Raw genomic sequence first — 20,327 nt, 5'->3', positions numbered from 1 at the left:
ACAAATTTGTTTACATCCCTGGTAGTGAGACTTTTTCCTTTGCTAAAATAATCCATACACCTGACAGGGGTGGCATATCAACAAGCGGATTAAACGGCACGGTCATTACATAGGTGCACCTTGTGCTGGGGGACAATAAACAGACACTCTAAAATGTGCAGTTCTGTCACACAGCACAATGCCACAGATGTCTCAAGTTGAGGGAGCATGCAATTGGCGTGCTGATTGCAGGAATGTCCACCAGAGCTGTTGCTAGAGAATGGAATGTTCATTTATCTACCATAAGCCGCCGCTGTCATTTTAGAGAATTTGGCAGTACATCCAACCGGCCTCACAACTGCAGACCACATGTAAGCACGCCAGCCCAGGACCTTCACATCCGGCCTCATCACCTGCAGGATCGTCTGAGACCAGCCACCCGGAATTTCTGCACACACTGTCAGAAACCGTCTCAGAGAGGCTCATCTGCATGCTTGACCTGACTGCAGTTCGGAATCCGTAATGGAGGAATCCCTGCCTTTCTTTAAGGTATCTGTGACCAACAGATGCAACTGTACAGGGCAGATGGCAGACAGCGTTGTGTGGACGAGCGGTTTGTTGATGTCAACGTGTGAACAGTGCCAGTATGGTGGTGGTGGGGTTATGGTATGGGCAGACATAAGCTATGGACAATGAACACAATTGCATTTTATCGATGGCAGTTTGAATACACAGAAATACCATGAAGAGATCCAGAGGCTCATTGTCTTGCAATTCATCTGCCGCCATCACCTCATGTTTCAGCATAATGCACGGCCCCATGTCACAAGGTCCTGTACACAATTACTGGAAGCTGAAAACACTCATTGAGCATGTTTGGGATGCTCTGGATCGACGTGTACGACAGCGTGTTCCAGTTCCCGACAATATCCAGCAACTTCGCACAGCCATTGAAGAGGAGTGGGACAACATTCCTCAGGTCACAATCAACAGCCTGATCAACTCTATGCAAAAGAGATGTGTCGTGCTGCATGAGGCAAATGGTGGTCACACCAAATACTGACTGGTTTTCTGATCCACACCCCTACCTTTTTTAAAGGTATTTGTGACCAATAGATGCAAATCTGTATTCCCAGTCATATGAAATCCATAGATTAGGGGTTCATTTATTTATTTAAAATTGACGGATTTCCTTATAATGAACTGTAACTCAGTAAAATCCTTGAAAATGTTGCATGTTGCATTTATATTTTTGTTCGGAAGAAGATTGTGGGGCGGAAGTTGAGTGCACCTTTTAAAGACAAAATCAGAGGCAATCAACCAAGCTTGCTGTTTGTTACGAAGAGAAAAACATGTCCCTGAGAATAACGGAGGCTTCTAAAGCAGTAAAACATTTGATTCTCCTTTGTTTCATTTTCATCTTATGTTTTTCTTGTCCATCTTATTTTTTGTTTACTGGTTTGCCTGTTGTTTTTAAACTGCTTCAACCGAATAGCCAGCCCCACAATGCAACAGTTAAGACTTTCTGAATCCAAATCTGAATGTTGTGTTATTTTTTACTGCGGTCCGTCTATAATCTCCTGTGGAATGAAAACCTTCATGACCAGAAGTGTATGGTGGGGAGGAGCATACCGCAACCTATTGACATACATGCTTGCTGCTACACTATAGTAGTTACATCTGAGGCGTGTGGACGAATCCAAGCTTTTAGCTGTAAGCAGATTTGTTTTTATTTATGACAGGCAATTCCAAGGTAAAGGAATTACGCTGAAACTCAGATTTGTTACTTTTAAAATGTATACCAAACAAAAATTGATTGAGAAGTTGAACAAACCATATGGTTTGCTGTTTGTGCTGTCATTCTGTTACCAAACTTTGCATCTGCACTGTTCTTCAAGTAAATGTGTTTTTGTCACATTTTTGGTGGAAGTCCTTGTGTATAGGATTATGTTGTTTGGCATACATTTTAAAGTGAGAAGAAAAAAAATTGGAATCTCAGCATAATTCTGTTACTGTGGAATTACTCTGAACTCAGAAACACTGACCAACATGCCATGAACCTGAGGAAAACACCCAAACAACAATCCCACCACGGTAGCTGTACCAGCTAAAACCCACAGGTTACACACGAGGGCAGCTAATACTAATGCAGGATGCGGATGAGTGTTTGTAATATCAGATGAGCTGTAGCACCTTCAATCTCTCTCATTGCTTTCATAATGACAAAAAGCAAGGCAACAGAAAAAAACGAACATTTGAAAATATTATTGCACAGTTTAAACTATTCCCCTCTCGACTCTCGAATCTCTCTGCAGCCTTCACCATGACACATTCCATCGCTCTTTCCCTTTTTCAACTCTAATACAATTCCAGCTGAGTTGTTGTTATGACCAGTCTCATCTCCCCTATGGTTCACAGATGCTGGGACTTGATCTGCATATTTGGCTGAGTTCCCCCACAAGAAGTTAAATCAGACAATAGAGGAGAGTCTCTGCTGCTTTCCCATAATGCCATTCTCTGGGATTACTGAGAGCTAATGGGTACTTACATCATAGCAGGAGCAACAGGCCAGGCCATAAAGCTTATGTGTTTTATAATTTTGTTGGGGAATAGCAGACAGCACAGCCATAGTTGAAAGGCAAACACCTTGATCTGGCTGTGTGACAACCAAAAGCAGCACAATCCTGTGACAAAATCAAACTCCTGTGACAAGTGTATGATCCATGCAAACTCTGTGGCACCAAGGGCATCACAACACCTGTTCTCTCAGAAGATGCTTTGACGTACACTGAACAAAAATATAAAATGCAACATGTAAAGTGCCGGTCCCGTGTTTCATGAGCTGAAATAAAAGATCCCAGAAATGTTCCATACATCACCTTTGGAAATATAATCCATCCACCTGACAGGTGTGGCATATCAAGAAGCTAATTAAACAGCATGATCAGGTGCACCTTGTGCTGGGGACAATAAAAGGCCATTAAAATGTGTAGTTGTGTCACACAACACAATGCCACAGATGTCTCAAGTTGAGGGAGCGTGCAATTGGCATGCTGACTGCAGGAATGTCCACCAGAGCTGTTGACAGAGAACTGAATTTATCTACCATAAGCCGCCTCCAACGTCATTTAAGAGAATTTGGCAGTACGTCCAACCGGCCTCACAACCGCAGACCACGTGTAACCACGCCAGCACAGGACCTCCACATCTGGCTACTTCACCTGCGGGATAGTTTGAGACCAGCCACCAGGACTGCTGATGAAACTGTGGGCTTTGCACAACCAAAGAATTTCTGCACAAACTGTCAGAAACCGTCAGAAGCTCATCTGCGTAACTGTCGTCATCACCAGGGTCTTGACCTGACTGCAGTTCGGCGTCGTAACCGACTTCAGTGGGCAAATGCTCACCTTCCATGGCCACCGGCATGCTGTAGAAGTGTGCTCTTCACGGATGAATACCGGTTTCAACGGTACTGAGCAGATGGCAGACCGCATATATGGCGTCGTGTGGGCAAGCGGTTTGCTGATCTCAACGTTGTGAACAGAGTGCCCCATGGTGGCAGTGGGGTTATGGTATCAGCAGGCATAAGCTACAGACAATGAACACAATTGTATTTTATCGATGGCAATTTGAATGCACAGAGATACCGTGATGAGATCTCGAGGCCCATTGCCATGCAATTCATCTGCTGCCATCACTTCATGTTTCAGCATGATAATGCGAAGCCCCATGCTGCAAGAATCTGTCCACAATTCCTGGAAGCTGAAAATGTCCCAGTTCTTCCATGGCCTGCTTACTCACCAGACATGTCATCCATTGAGCAAGTTTGGGAAGCTCTAAATTGACAGCGTGTTCCAGTTCCTGCCAATATCCAGCAGCTTCCCACAGGAGTGGGATAACATTCCTCAGGCCACAATTAACAGCATGATCAAATCTAAGGAAATTTGTTGCATTGCATGAGGCAAATGGTGGTCACACCAAATACTGACTGATTTTCTGAACCTTTTTTTAAGGTATCTGTGACCAACAGATGCATATCTGTATTCCCAGTCATGTGAAATCGATAATTTAGGGCCTAATGAATTTATTTCAATTGACTCATTTCCTTATATGAACTGTAACTCAGTAACATTTTTTAAATTGTTGCATGTTGCGTTTATATTTCTTTTCAGTGTATAATCAGAATATCAACAGTACATATAAAAAGCATGAATGTATAACATACGATCATAGATACAATTAGGCTACATCATATAGGCCTACAAAACATAATATAATTTACAATGTATAGCAAAATTCACAGGAATGGCTTCAGATCAAACTCTACGTTGAGACCGAAGGGATCGATGGTCTTTAAATTAAAGATCCAGGTCGGCCTCTCATTTTAACAATAGATTGTAAAAGGCCCCCCTTCTCCTAGGGAGTGTGATGTGTTCTATGCCGATATAACGAAGGGACAAAATCGGGTGGTTTGCTTCCAAAAAGTGGGCAGCAACTGAGTACGTCGAGTTTTTGCACCTAATGGTGCTACGATGCTCAGAGATTCTTACTTTTAGTTCACATGATTTTTACCAGAAGGACAAATAAGATAAATAACTGCCTTAGTGGAGCATGTAATAACACCTTTGATTGGGATCTGTTTCCCTGTTTGGGAGTGTTTGAAGGATCTACATTTGTAAGTGCCATTTCATTGAACACTTGAGATGTTGTGCGGACGTATTTTGGTGTGGTAAATCAGAGTTTATCAATTGATCTCTGAGATTTCTGCCCCGCGAGAATAAAACCAAGGGAGGTTTCGAAAACACATTACCGATATGGTCATCAGATCTTATCATGTGTCAATGTTTGTGAACGATTTCCTTAATTTGTTCAGAGCACTTAGTGTGTAGTGAGAACGCAAGAATGGTTATTTTTGCAAAACTGTCCTTGAAAGAGATCTTGTCTCGATTTGTTTTGGATTTCCTCAATGGCAGTATTGATCTGACCATTTCTGTACCCCCTTTCATAGAAATGTCTTTGCATCGCAACCATGTTACTGTCGAAGTGTGATTATTTTTTGCTAATTCTTTTGATTCGACAGAACTGGCTGTAGGGCAAACTGTTTTTCAAGGGATGAGGGCGACAGCTATCAGCCTTCAACAAACTGATACAGCCTGTGGGTTTCTTGTAAAAATCTGTGTATAGAACATTAACCTCACAAATAATCAAAAGATCAAGGAAACTGATTTGATGTGTTAGATTGTAAAGTAAATCGCAGGTTGTCAGAACCAGCGTTCAGAAAAGCATGGAATGCCTAAATCTGTTCTGCATCACACCTCCATAGAACTAAAATATCATCAATGTACAGTGTCCAAATCATTTCTGAGAGGATTGAGAATTGACTGTTTCTCCATGTAACGCACATACATATTTGCATAGTTAGGAGCCATCGGGGATCCCATAGCAGTACCCTTCATCTGGATAAAGAAATCCTTTTGAAACATGACATAGTTGTATGAGTACTATTTCAGTCAATGTTATAAAGTATTTCCATTTTTTTATTGAACCCTTATTTTACCAGGTAAGTTGACTGAGAACACATTATCATTCACAGCAACAACCTGGGGAATTGTTACAGGGGAGAGGAGGGGGATGAATGAGCCAATTGGAAGCTGGGGATGATTAGGTGGCCATGATGGTATGAGGGCCAGATTGGGAATTTAGCCAGGACACCAGGGTTAACACCCCTACTCTTACGATAAGTGCCATGGGATCTTTCAGTGAAGACAGGGAGTCATGCACTGGAGGGTAGTTAATTTGGGTCACGTTGTAAGGCTGCTTTGATGTGTAATCAGGCTATGTTTGGTTTATGACAAGAAGATTGTGGGTGGCAGTTGAGTGCACCTTTCAAAGAGAGAAACATGAGCAACCAACCATGTTTGTGACAGAGAAAAACACGTATTTGACGATATTGGAGGCTTTTATAAAGCGGTACAAACATTCAGCTAATACTCATGGCCCATTTGGCCTGGATAGCATTCAACCACATGAAATAAATAGCATGGTGGGTCCTCAGAGGGTTAAATGTGCATATGGAATTCTTAAAAATGCTTTGGTGTGACTTGATTTGCCCCAAATTATAATTCTAGGTCAATCCTTGTTTCCAAATGAACTAACAAAATAAAACACACTAAGGGTGAACAGCTAAGGGAAGGGCATGTTCCTGAATCCAAATGTCCACATAAATGAATAAACACAGAACAGAGCTAAATCTTAAATCTGTGCTATGTCACAAAATGCTCCCATCTGTGTTGATCCAATAAGTAGTTATATAAGGTTTGTGTCATTATTGTAATACTACACACTGGAGAAATAATGTACATACACCCACTTCACAATCAGACTATTCCTTCACTCAACACACGCCACACAGAAGAAGCTTCCAGCGCTATCAAATGCCAGAGCAGGAGTCTGGATTGTCCATAAGACTGAATTGTGGGCAACCTTGAAGTGTCTTCCAGAGGGAGGGGCCTATTGAATGAGAGGCTGTTGGCCTCAAACAAGGTGATCACTCTCTACCAGCCTATCAAGGATATCTCCACGCAGCAGTGAAGGTTGTGTACAGAGTAACAGAGAATCTGTCTGGAGCACTGTAAAGTTTCCTGTTTCTCTGGTAGGAAAGAAACGTAAAGCAAATAGCTAGCTCCTGTTATGGCCATACCTCATGAGATAGATGTTGTGCAGATTTCCAGAATGAAGCTGACATTCTCTCCCCTCGTTAGGTTAATAAAGCACTAACCTTGATGTAGTAACACAACTACAATACCATTTACATCTACAACTCGCATACTGTGAGACGGAGTCCAAAGAGCTAATCATTTTATAGATAATGTTTAACTCATTACGCAAGGATGATGAGTCTAAATAACATCCATCATCATACACTGTAGATTTATTAAGATAGTAAAAGCTATTCATGGAGAACATGAAACATCCACAGCAGAGCAAGCAACCAAGCCCTGTCAGAGAGTGACAGCAAAATAGGCCAAGCACTATCTGATAGACAAGCTATTGAATTGGCCCTAATTGCAACTTCAGACACCCACCCACATATTGGCTCATGGCTTCTCATACACTTCTGTCTTACTAAGCAGGCAGAGTTAGCAGGAGAATAGCTTAGGGGAAGATCAAGCCCCATCTTTACAGCCCTGTTGATCAAGGCTATATTTGGCCTATGGCTGCTAGCTATGACATTACGTAATTGGGCTTCTTTCATTAATTAATATTTACAAATATTAAGCATGCGTCAGTGTCTTTCTTCCCCAAGGGCAAAAGTGTACCCCCGTCATGCTAACATGGTGTGAAAACAACAAAACCAGAGGGAGAACTACGTCCTGCTTCACTTCAAATCCTGTTGTTGTCCAGGGTAAGAGTACCCCTCTAGGTCGGCGCTGGGAACACAACACTCCTCAAAACAGAGATGCTACACCCCAGACCCTGTTTCCTATATTTTTCGCAGTATACAAAAATCAGGAGAGACAGAGTGTACCTGTTGGGTAATAATGTAGCTGGCAAACAAGGATACATTTGGCCACCACCACACAAATTTGTAGGGGCTGCTTACCTTGGGGGCTGGTTGCTATCCACTGAGATTTATTCATTAAGATTTCACTTCTTGTATCATTTACATAATGCAATGGACCCAAAAGCCCTTGAGAAGCATTCGAGAGTCATAAGGAAAAAAGTTTGGTTACTCTTGGCACGATGTCAAATGGTCTTTGAAGGGCAGACTCAAGTAATGTTCTCAGTCTTAAACTTGTAGTGTTCCATTGACTCGTATGTTACAGTGCATTCGGAAAGTATTCAGACGCTCTTGACTTTGTCCACATTTTGCTACTTTACAGCCTAATTCTAAATGTCTTTTTTTTGTATCCATCTACACACAACACCCCATAATGACAAAGCAAAAATCAGGTTTTTAGAAATTTTGCAAATGTATTACAAATAAAAAAAACTTTAATATTATATTTACATAAGTATTTAGACCCTTTACTCAGTACTTTGCTGAAGCACCGTAGGCAGTGATTACAGCCTCGTTTCTTCTTGTGTTTGACGCTACAAGCTTGGCACACCTGTATTTGGGGAGTTTATCCCGTTACTCTCTGCAGATCCTTTAAAGTTCTGTCAGGTTGGATGGGGAATGTCACTGCACAGCTATTTTCAGGTCTCTCCAGAGATGTTCGATCAGGTTCAAGTCTGGGCTCTGGCTGGGCCACTCAAGGACATTTAGAAACTTGTCCCGAAGCCACTCCTGCGTTGTCTTGGCTGTGTGCTTCGCCTCAGTCTGAGTTCCTGAACGCTCTGGAGCAAGTTTTCATCAAGGATCTCTCTGTACTTTGCTCCCTTCACCCATCGCTCGAGCCTGACTAGTGTCCCAGTCCCTGCCGCTGAAAAACATCCCCACAGCATGATGCTGCCACCACCATGCTTCACTGTAGGGATGGTGCCAGGATGCACCTGAGTCTAATAGCAAAGGGTCTGATTACTTATGTAAATAAGGGATTTCTGTTTTATTTTTTAAAATAAATGTGCAAAAAAATATATAAACTTATCTTTGCTTTGTCATGGGGGGGTGGGGGGGGGGTGTATTTAATCAATTTTAGAACAAGGTTGTAATGTAACAAAATGTGGAAAAAGTCAAGTGGTCTGTGTGTGTGCTACAGTCTCATATAGTTCCCATCTAAGATAGGGCAACTGCCAGGCAGTTGCCCTTACTGCCCATGACTCATCTCAGTGATGTCATCAGCATGTCCCAGAAGCAGAACATTATTCAGTGATATGACTCAAGCCAGGCTGTGTACTACAGTAGTAGGCTGTGAGCAGACACTGTTCTTGTGGTTTCATCATCCAGACCAGAGACCATTTTCATTAAGTGCAGCTCTGAGAGGCTTTGGGTGAACCTGCAGCCATGATGTTTCACTAGCTAAGTAACCAGGCGGAGGAGGATTTGGACAGATATCTCTGTTGGCTATTTCATTAACTGTCGCCTTCAGAAAGGTGTTTAGCATTGGATTAGTATAACTCCAAGCACAACAAGTGCTCTGAATTTATTCAACTTAACTTCATTGAAATAGCAGTGATTTGTCGATACATGGAGTAAAACAATTTAATTCCAACCTGAATCAGATTGATCAGTCTGTGCGTGTGAAACACTCTGGTGAGGCAAGTTAAGTGCTGAGACTGCAATCAATATGTTAAGTTGTTAGCTCTGGCAACTCTGTCTTGCTCAATCTGCCTTCAATCGAATGCAATTTGTGGAGGATCCCTCTTTTTCACGCAATCAAACAGAGACTTAGGAGGACACATGCAACACTCAAGTTCAAAAACAATTTAGGAAAGTATTGGCGTGTTGATGGACACCAGAGAGAGAATGGAGACCATGCATTAACAGCCCTGTTCTCACAATAAAGTAAGGTAGTACTGTTTTCAGAGACTGACTCTAAAAGTGGAGACCAAAGTCAACCAAGACCACTGCTGCTAACATGATGATGCATCATTGTCTTACATGCACCCCTGTAGTACACAAGTGTCTATCATTTGTGTCTTTAAAGTAAAAGCTTGTTTAAAAAAAACATGACTGTGGTTTCAATTGTACCCGAGTAGTTCATGTTTTTGACATCAATCATCCTGTCTCAGGGTCATTATTTTCCAATATTATAGTACTTATCCTTTCATCATAGGACTGCCAGTCTCTCAAAGGATCATAGGAATTCGTGAGGTCATACAGTAGCCTATGACATAGATGCTCACAGTGACTCAGGCAGCTGCATTGATGTCCTATGAGGCTGATGTGAGTCCCTGTCAGTGTCAACACAATACTTCTGGTGGAAACATGCATAATAAAACTCAAGATGTGTGAAGCCTCTCACTCAATACACTTCATACCATATGGCACCAGTGTGATCTGACAGCGACTTAAAAAGAGTTTGTTGGGAGGGGTGTCTGGGGGATAGAATGTCAATTACACACAGGCACGCACAAATGCATGAAAGCATGCACACACACACACGCCTATTGCATCACATTTGATTAAAGAAAGAATTGTAAGTGATTTTTCATGAGTCACAAAACTTTGGGATTTTTAAATGAAAATAAATAAATATAGTGTTCAAAAAGTATTGAGGAAACAAATATTGTAAACAAAAATGAATCAAAAGTATTGAAAGCCTAAAACAAACTACAATACCGGTCAAAAGTTTTAGAACACCTACTCATTCAAGGATTTTTCTTACATTTTAATATTTTATACATTGTAGAATAATAGTGAAGACATCAAAACTATGAAATAACACATATGGAAACATGTAGTAACCAAAAAAGTGTTAAACAAATCAAAATATATTTTACATTTGAGATTCTTCAAATAGTCACCCTTTACCTTGATGACAGCTTTGCACACTCTTTGCACACGCATTCTATCAACCAGCTTCACCTTGAATGCTTTTCCAACAGTCTTGAAGGAGTTCCCACATATGCTGAGCACTTGTTGGCTGCTTTTCCTTAAGTCTGCGGTCCGACTCATCCCAAACTATCTTGATTTGGTTGAGGTCAGGGGATTATGGATGAAAGGTCATCTGATGCAGCACTCCATCACTCTCCTTCTTGGTCAAATAGCCCTTACACAGCACAGCCTGGAGGTGTGTTGAGTCATTGTCATGTTGAAAAACAAATGATAGTCCCACTAAGCCCAAACCAGATGGGATGGCGTATCGCTGCAGAACGCTGTGGTAGCCATGCTAGTTAAGTGTGCCTTGAATTCTAAATAAATCAGACAAAGTCACCAGCAAAGCACCCCCACACCATAACACCTCCTCCTCCATGCTTTACAGTGGGAAATACACATGTGGAGATAATCTGTTCACCCACATTGTGTCTCTCAAAGACAAGGCGGTTGGAACCAAAAATCTCAAATTTGGACTCTAGACCAGGGCTATCCTCTAGAATAGGGCTATCTTCTGTATACCGCCCTACCTTGTAACAACACTGAAATGCATTAAGGAGGAAATATATTCCACAAATGAACTTTTAAGAAGGCACACCTGCTAATTGAAATGCATTCCAGGTGACTACCTCATGAAGCTGGTTGAGAGAATGCCAAGAGTGTGCAAAGCTGTCATCAAGGCAAAGGGATAATTCACTTGTAAAATTGATCACCATGTATTTCACTGTAACATGCCAATTATTTAGCTAACGTTTCTGCTCACAGGAAGCACGTCGAGACAGTATGAATGACCAGTGCACTGGTGATGCATCGAGGTGCTTCCCACTGGGCAGCTGTATGGTCTTCTTCTATGAGGTTTAACGGCGGTTGGCATCCAATTTGTTACATTACCGCCACCTACTAGACTGGAGTACAACTCCCTTATACTTTGCTTGAAAAATAAAAACATTTACTAAATTAATACCCTACCATCTAACACTACACTCACTAATTTCAAAATTATATAAAATAAAATGAACACCACCCTACTCCACTTTTTAAATGTATTTATTCCTACCTCATGCCATCACCACTTAACACACCCTGTAACTCTTCTGATGTCAAGTCTCGCACACCTAAATACCTCTCTGCAGCTGCCATCTCAACCTCAATTTTCTGCGACTTCCGTTCCATCCCTGCAGTACAGTTGATAACCATTGCTATAAATCCAATCTTAATTAAACATATATCACTTTTTGGCCTATCCCCCTGTACTGGTATATCACTACTACTCTCACCACTCCTCCCCTTAACCCATCTTCACTGCCTCTGTATATGACAACTTCTGCACTACTCAAACACTGGAAACCTAAACCTGCCTCTCTCGCACGGGACATTTCTGATCCCCAGCTCCATGGGCACCCCTACAATTAACACATTCCATTACTTTCCCCAATACTACACATTCTTTTGTCTCATGCCCTTCTGCACACTTCTCACACCTTGGACCCGCCCTCCTACACTCTGCTCAGCTGTATGGTCACATGTCACCTGCAGTAGCTATGGCCAATTTGTTCCATCCCACTTGATTTTATTTTGAGCAGGATGGCAGCCTACATGAGAAATAGCTTGTAATATTAGTAGTGACCATCTGGATGCTACAGTGATACATAGAGTCTAGTGCTCAATGGGGGGGGGGGGGGGGTATTGGAGCAACTGGGAACACACAAAAAACTAGGTAAAATCAAGACATCAGTGATCTTCAGGTTGGAAAGTCAGAGTTTACAACCTCGAATTCTGAGTTGAAAACATTATTTATTTTTATTCCCAGTTGTCTTAAACACGACATATGCTCTGCAAGCCGACAGTACGACACCTGGGCAGTGTCTTTCACTCCCGCTTGCGGAGCACTACTGTTCCGCAGTACTGCAAGTGATGTAGCTTGGTAGAGGATGACAGCGTTGATGATGCGTTCTGTGGGAGTGGTTGCTGAACTCTCACTCCAAAATGTATTGACCAACAGTAACCAATTTAGTTCGCTCCCTTCTAAACCCAACAGAGAAATTAAAAAATTAAAGCGCTGGGGAAAGAAATATTGTAACCTTAGAAATGTGATTTGAAGAGCTTGAGAAATGCAAGCATGGGTGAGGAAAAGTTGCAAACAAAGCAGAGAAGATTGCTTGTAGGTAACCAGGTTTCCATCCAACCTTTTTATGTGAGTAAAGTACATGTCGGACCAAAATAATTACTACAAGCCTGAGTGGGCTACCGGGTGGCACAGCGGTCTAAGGCACTGCATCTAAGTGCTAGAGGCGTCACTACAGACCCTGGTTTGATTCCAGGCTGTATCACAACCGGCCGTGATTGAGAGTCCCATAGGGCGGCGCACAATTGGCCCAGTGTCGTTAGGGTTTGGCCGGGGTAGGACGTCATTCTAAATAAGAATTTGTTCTTAACTGACTTGCCTGGTTAAAAAAAATTAAATACCGCATTTACTTTGATGCAGCCTCCGCAGAAGTCAGAGCATTCATACTTCTTGTACTTTGCTGAGCTGTTGTCAAGGAAGTGAGTTTGTGTTATACAGGACCTCCCGTCCCCACCTACCGTCACCCAATCATGTCAATGTGTAGCTAGCTATACGTTGTTACAAAATTTGGATAGAAATGGCGATGCGGAACGGAGCTCAATTTGGTCGCCACAAGCCTTCGGAGGATGCATATTACAAGAGCAAGGATAAATTAGCTTTAAAGCGCATGTGCCAAAACCTGATGGAGACCCATCTAACTTATTTGTTATTCTGTACATGGGAATTTAACGGCAAAATGTATTTTTATGTGCACTACGTCATCACACACAGCCTTTTATCTGCAACAAGTCAATTTGATGGAAACATCTCTGCTGGGAAAATGTGCCATTGTTTTTATGCATATTTTAAAATATTCACATGAACATCTGTCTCCAATTGAATGGAAACCTAGCTAGTGCCATGAACATATTCAATTGCAAAGAAAAATAATTTTTCTGTTTCCTTTTTTATCATTGATATAATTTATTTTTGGCTTGCAATAACTTTAGATTAGTTTTAGTTTACAACTTTAACATTTTGTCTAATTACTGTTTTCCTCTCAATATGTTTAGGACTTTACAATATATTGAATGTTCCATTTAAAAATTAAAAAGTATTTTGACTCATGAAAAATAACTCACAATAATGTTTTAAAATCAAATGTGATTCCATACACTCCACACTACAGAGCTATGTTTTGGATAAAAGCAGTGTAATACAGTGATTTGCATAACCTTGTGATGCATATCCTTGTGATATAGCCTTTTAAAATGATAAATATAATGTAAAACAAAAATAAAGACAAATCAACAGCTTGCATTACTTTTCATTGAATATTAATCCCAATCAAAACATTGTTCCTTAGCCTAGCCTACAGGTAACTGCCAAAATAAAGGAAACATCAACATAGTGTCTTAATAGGGTGCTGGGACATCACAAGCCGCCAGAACAATGCGCCTTGGCATAGATTCTACAAGTGTCTAGAACTCTATTGGAAGGATGCAAAAACATTCAGCCACAATAAATTCCATAATTTGGTGTTTTGTTGATGATGTTGGAAAACACTGCCTCAAGGGCCACTCCAGAATCTTCCATAAGTGTTCAATTGGGTTGAGATCTGGTCACACACACACTAAACCCCCCTATGCTCCTTTGAGAACCTGTTTCAGATCTCTTCTAGCCATGGTAGACAAAATAATGGGCAACTGGCATTTTAATACACGACCCTAAGCATGCTGGGATGTTAATTGCTTAATTAACTCAAGAACCAAACCTGTGTGGAAGCACCTACTTTCAATGTATCTTGTAAACCTAGTTTACGCAAGTGTTTCCTTTATTTTGGCAGTTACATGTACTTGATGCATCGGCTACACGTAAAAGTTGAAAAGATGGAATAGTTCATATTGTAGTTTCTCTCTTACCCAAGGCGGTACAGATGATTGATACCGCCAATAGCAAGACATGCGTGGTATGTGTCTCCATATTCTTGTAGTTGGTCATTTTTGCCTTGTGACAGGTCGGTCTATGTCCAAACTGGTTTTCAACCCTCAGTCACATTCAGTATCCAAATGTATCAAAGGTAAACAATTACAGTGCTTACTACAAGCTCAGCTGATGTTTTTTCTAACGGTTAAAATGTCCACACAGAACTTATTTGAAAACAGCTCTCCGGACCCCGTGGCAATTTTGCCCGAAGAAATACATCGCCGCATCACTTCGCCCCGCACATTATGCACGCAAAATCATAATAAAATCATATTGTAGCGAAACGTCCTCAGCAAAACAAGAAATCGATACGTAAATATATTGTTCTATAAAATATAAACAAGACAGCTTCGTCGGAGAAGTTGCGCTCCCGCTCGAATCTCTGTATGTGTGCCTGGAATAACAGACCACCACTTTACGAATGGCACATGCTGAATCAACTGCGTACACAGCTCTCAGCTACAAATGCGAGGATGTATTCTTAAAGAGACAGGAGCGACATCTGTGCAGGCTCTGACCTTGCCACTTCAAATCCCTCTGCTGCGCTACGCATGGCTAGATGACCGTGAGATGATTCACAACCTAAAGGTCTGTGTTTCGGCCATGTCAATCTTTACAGTAATTGCAGGTGTCAGTTTCCCCAACTCATATGGGCCTAACATCGTATGGCAAAGCAATTATAGGTAATTCAATAAACATAATCCTAGCCTGTCAATTGGCTGAAATGATTAATGTAATGTGTTGCCTTTAAGTAGGCTAACACAAATTGATGAAAACTACATCACAGAGGGCATATGTTGTTATTGACCAACAGAACTGTAATCAAGGGGATAATGATGAGGATTATTATGGTTGTGACTTTAATAATTTACTAAGTTATCTCTGCTTCTCCTCCTGTTGAAGAAAATTCTAATCATAATGATGATGATAAAGGATAATGATATTCTGCTGCTGCTACAGTACTGCTGATGATGATGAAGATAGCCTTCCACTGTGATCCACAGTCCAGAGCAGCTCAGCCCTTTAACCCTGTCTGCCACCGAGCCTCCACAGACCCCAGATTCCATAGTGATTTATTAAACAGATGCCGGTTCACACCCACTCCTCCTCTCTCTCATTGATCTGCAATCTGCCTCTCACACAGCCTCTGGTGCCTGTACTCTCTGGGGAGAAGGACACCCTGCTCCCCAGGGCAGGCTCCATTTCTCTGCCTCCACCCCAGCCTCTGTGTGCCCCTGCCCCCTGCCCTCTCAATGCATTGTCTCCATGTCTCTTACTGAGAGCCCAACATGATGGAGAGTGCTCATGGACTACCAGGCGCCTACTCTCCCTTTGTCCCCCTGAATTGGGCTGGAAATTGGGCAACAGAAGTGGTCCAGACACCTGTCCCGGCCACAACAGCATTAACCCCCAGCTCCAATGGAAGCGTGGACCTTATCAAAGTCTACAAAGCTAAACAGAGCAAATGGAAACATCTCATCAGGAATCTTAGTGGCATCATTGGGTGTCAGTCAATATTTAAACAACAACAAATGGCAATAGTGGACACTGTCTCTTCAGGTGTTGGAGGTTATCCATGCACTCATGCCCAATTCTTAGGGATTTCACTCATGATGCAGTCAAAATAAACACATTACTTTTTGTGCCTTTGTATATAATGTATATCATGTATATAAATGTTTATATTTATGTATTTTTACCTGAGAGCAGTTGTTGTTTTCATGAAATTCAGCCATGTGCATTTAGGTAAGGACATTGATGTATTTTCGATTTATGATAAAATAATGTTGTTAATTGTAATATCCAATGGTCCCAAGCTATGTTTAAAGTCAATTGATCCCTCTGCATGGGGTGGAGTATGTGGATGGTGGGGAAAGTGTGGCGGGGTACAGATGGTGGGACATGCTAGTGAGTTTGACTCCGGTAAAGAATGTGAGATTCAGCTGTCCACCCTGAGCCCTGATCTCACGTCTCTCAGATCATCGTCTGGCTCCATACCATAACCTGGAAACCCAATCCAGAGACAAGACTCTACAGACAACTACATTTTCCCTTTTACACAAACTCTTCAGTATATCCCCCCAAAAAAGATGGCCGCCTCGCTTCAAGTCCTTACGAAACTATGCAGTAATTCGCTTTTTAATGTATTATTTCTTACATTGTTAGCCCAGAAAATCTCAAGTGTTATTACATACAGCCAGGAAGAACTATTTGATATAAGAGCTACATCAACTTAAGAACATTACGACCAGGAATACGACTTTCCCGAAGCGGATCCTTTGTTCGGACCTCCACCCTGGACTTTGGATCTTATCCCAGAGGCCGACCCAAAACAACGTTGTCGCCACAGGAGAGGCAGACAGAGCGGCCTCCTGGTCCGACTTAGAAGGCGAGCACACCATCCACCGCTTCTTAGTATATTAGTCGCTATTGTCCAGTCTCTAGACAACACGGTGGACGAAATTAGGGCACAAGTTGCCTTCCAGAGAAACATCAGAGATTGTAATATTCTCTGTTTCACGGAAACATGGCTCACTCGGGATATGTTGTCAGAGTCGGTACATACACCGGATTTCTTCATGTGTCGCACCAACAGAAATAAACATCTCTCTGGTAAGAAGAAGGGCGGGGGTGTATGCCTCATGATTAACGACTCATGGTGTAATCATAACAACTTACAGGAACTCAAGTCCTTTCGTTCACCTGACCTAGAATTCCTTACAATCAAATGCTGACCTCATTCCTTACAATCAAATGCTGACCTCATTACCTCCCAAGAGAATTCTCTTTGATTATAGTCACAGCCGTGCATATCCCCCCCAAGCAGATCCCTCGACGGCCCTGAAAGAACTTCACTGGACTCTATGTAAACTGAAAACCATATATCCTGAGGCTGCATTTATTGTAGCTGGAGATTTTAACAAAGCTAATTTGAGAACAAGGCTACCTAAATTCTACAAGCACATTGATTGTAGTACCCACTCAAACAAAGAACTAGACCACTGCTACTCTAACTTCCGTGATGCATACAAGGCCCTCCCCCGCCCTCCCTTCGGAAAATCTGACCATGCCTCTATCTTATTGCTCCTCTCCTATAGGCAGAAATTAAAACAGGAAGCGCCAGTGCTTAGGTCTATCCAATGCTGGTCTGACCAATCAGATACCACGCTTCAAGATTGCTTTGATCACATGGACTGGGATATGTTCCGGGTAGCCTCAGACAACAACATTGACGTATGCGCTGACTAGGTGAGTGAGTTTTTTAGGAAGTGCATTGGAGATGTTGGACCCACTGTGACCATTAAAACCTTCCCTAACCAGAAACCGTAGATTGATTGTTTAGCAAAACTGAAACTGAAAACACGAACCACCGCATTTAATCATGGCAAGGCGACTGGAAACATGACCGAATCCAAAAAGTGTAGTTATTCCCTCCGCAAGGCAATCAAACAAGCAAGCGTCAGTATAGAGACAAAGTAGAGTCGCAATTGAACGACTCAAACATGAGACGTATGTGGCAGGTTCTTCAGACAATCACAGATTACAAAAAGAAAACCAGCCCCGTTGCGGACATCGATGTCTTGCTCCCAGACAAATTAAACAACTTCTTTGCTTCTTTCCGCCCTGTGCAACTGGGTCTGAACTTTCTGACGGGCCGCCCCCAGGTGGTGAAGGTAGGAAACAACATCTCCACCCCGCTGATCCTCAACACTGGGGCTCCACAAAGGTGCTTTCTCAGCCGTCTCCTGTACTCCCTGTTCACCCATGACTGCGTGGCCATGCACGCCTCCAACTCAATCATCAAGTTTGCAGACGACACTACAGTGGTAGGCTTGATTAACAACAACGGCCTACATGGAAGAGGTGAGGGCCCTTGGAGTGTGGTGTCAGGAAAATAATCTCCTACTCAAAGTCAACAAAACAAAGGAGATGATTGTGGACTTCAGGAAACAGCAGAGGGAGCACCCCCTATCCACATCGACGGGAGAGTAGTGGAGAAGGTAGAAAGTTTTATGCTCTTCGGCGTACACATCACTGACAAACTAAAAGGGTCCACCCACACAGACTGCGTGGTGAAGAAGGTATAACAGCGCCTCTTCAACCTCAAGAGGCTGAAGAAATTTGGCTTGTCATCTAAAACACTCACAAACTTTTACAGATGCACAATTGAGAGCATCCTGTCGGGCTGTATCACTGCCTGGTACAGCAACTGCCCTGCCTTCAACCGCAAGGCTCTCCAGAGGGTAGTATGGTTTGCACAACATATCACTGGGGGCAAATTACCTGCCCTCCAGGACACCTACAGCACCCGATGTCACATGAAGGGCAAAAAGATCATCAAGGACAACAACCAGCCGAGCCACTGCCTGTTCACCCCGCTATCATCCAGAAGGCAAGGTCAGTATAGGTGCATCAAAGCTGGGACCGAGAGACTGAAAAACAGCTTCTATCTCAAGGCCATCAGACTGTTCAACAGCCATCAATAACATAGAGAGGCACGGCCATCGCACATCCATATATTTATATTCTTATTCCATCCCCTTACATTGTGTGTATAAGGTAGTCGTTGTGAATTTGTTAGATTACTTGTTAGATATTACTGCACTGTCGGAACTAGAAGCACAAGCATTTCGCTACACTCGCATTAACATCTGCTAACCATGTGTATGTGACCAATACAATTTGATTTGATCCAGAAATGTACAACTCTAATGATAAATTAAACACTACTCTCAACCGCACTACAACTCTAAATGTGGGCCTCTGATCATTGTTGGTTGTTCCCTGTACAGTGTAGAAAGCTCCTTTAGGGATCCTAGTTTCTCTCTACCTGCCTCTCCTGGGCTCACCTCGTCACATACAGTACCTCCCTGTTTTTCTCCTCTCCCACAGAGAGGGTCCTTAGCTGTCAACCTCTGTGGTAACTGATCAGCCAGTCTCATTAGTCATTGGTGTAGACCCTTTGTCTTCCCCTGCCTGCCTGCCTGCCTGGCTGTGTGAGGGACCTTCAGTCAGCCTGGAGGACTCAGGCTACATCCCAAATGGCACCCTATGCTCTTTGTAGTGTCCTACTTTTGACCAGGACCCATGGGTCACTGATCAAATGTAGTGCGCTACTGTATATAGGTAACAGGGTGACATTTGGGACACAGCCTCAGCCTGGGGTTTATTTATAGACCTGGTGTCACTGCCATGCAGGGCCCTACGGCAGGCCATTTACATCCAATACAGTACAGTGCTAAGGTAAGCAACTAACAATACAGCTGCATTTGGCGGCCAGCCCATCTTTTCTCATTTCAGGCCTTTCAATATTGACAACATGAACGTACACCCTCTTATCATGCCCTCAAACATCAGTAGCAAATTGTAGGTGAGTTGTACGTGTATTGAGCCACCCCGGAGGGAATGAGGTGGTTTGTATTACTAATTATTCTTTCTCATCAGTCTACCTGACCAGGAGTGCTGACTGCTATTGGATCTCCTCCACTAAGTGTTCATGAGCCAAGGAAAACACTTACTTGCTCTTTCTCTGGCACAACTGACTGCAAGTCTTTCTCTGCTATATAGAGTGCCTTAAGAAAGTATTCACAACCCTTGACTTCCTCCACAAGTGGGATTGAAATGGATTTAATTTATGTTTTCTGTCAATGAACTACACAAAATACCCTAATGTCAATTTTTTTAATATATTAATGGAAAATAAAACACTATCTTTAATAAGTATTCAGCCCCCTGAATCAATACATGTTATAATCACTTTTGGCAGCGATTACAGCTGTGAGTCTCCAAGTGCTTTGCACACCTAGATTGTACAATATTTGCCCATTATTCTTAAAA

At 42.3% G+C, this 20,327-nt stretch overlaps 1 protein-coding gene across 2 annotated transcripts in view; it reads right to left on the bottom strand.

Moving 5' to 3' along the window:
* LOC110503971 (roundabout homolog 2) overlaps positions 1–14,925 on the bottom strand; it is a 59,622-nt gene extending 44,697 nt beyond the window's left edge. For both annotated transcript variants that reach the window (XM_021582664.2, XM_036961462.1), the window contains exon 1: positions 14,426–14,925. In XM_021582664.2, coding sequence (XP_021438339.2) covers positions 14,426–14,504 — 79 coding nt within the window. In that variant the 5' untranslated portion in view covers positions 14,505–14,925. The remainder of the gene's footprint in view (positions 1–14,425) is intronic.
* Between the last annotated feature and the right edge of the window lie 5,402 nt (positions 14,926–20,327).

The sequence above is a fragment of the Oncorhynchus mykiss genome, chromosome 24, assembly GCF_013265735.2.
Source record: "Oncorhynchus mykiss isolate Arlee chromosome 24, USDA_OmykA_1.1, whole genome shotgun sequence".
Classification (NCBI taxonomy): Eukaryota; Metazoa; Chordata; class Actinopteri; order Salmoniformes; family Salmonidae; genus Oncorhynchus; species Oncorhynchus mykiss.
This window is presented reverse-complemented; position numbering and strand designations above follow the sequence as displayed.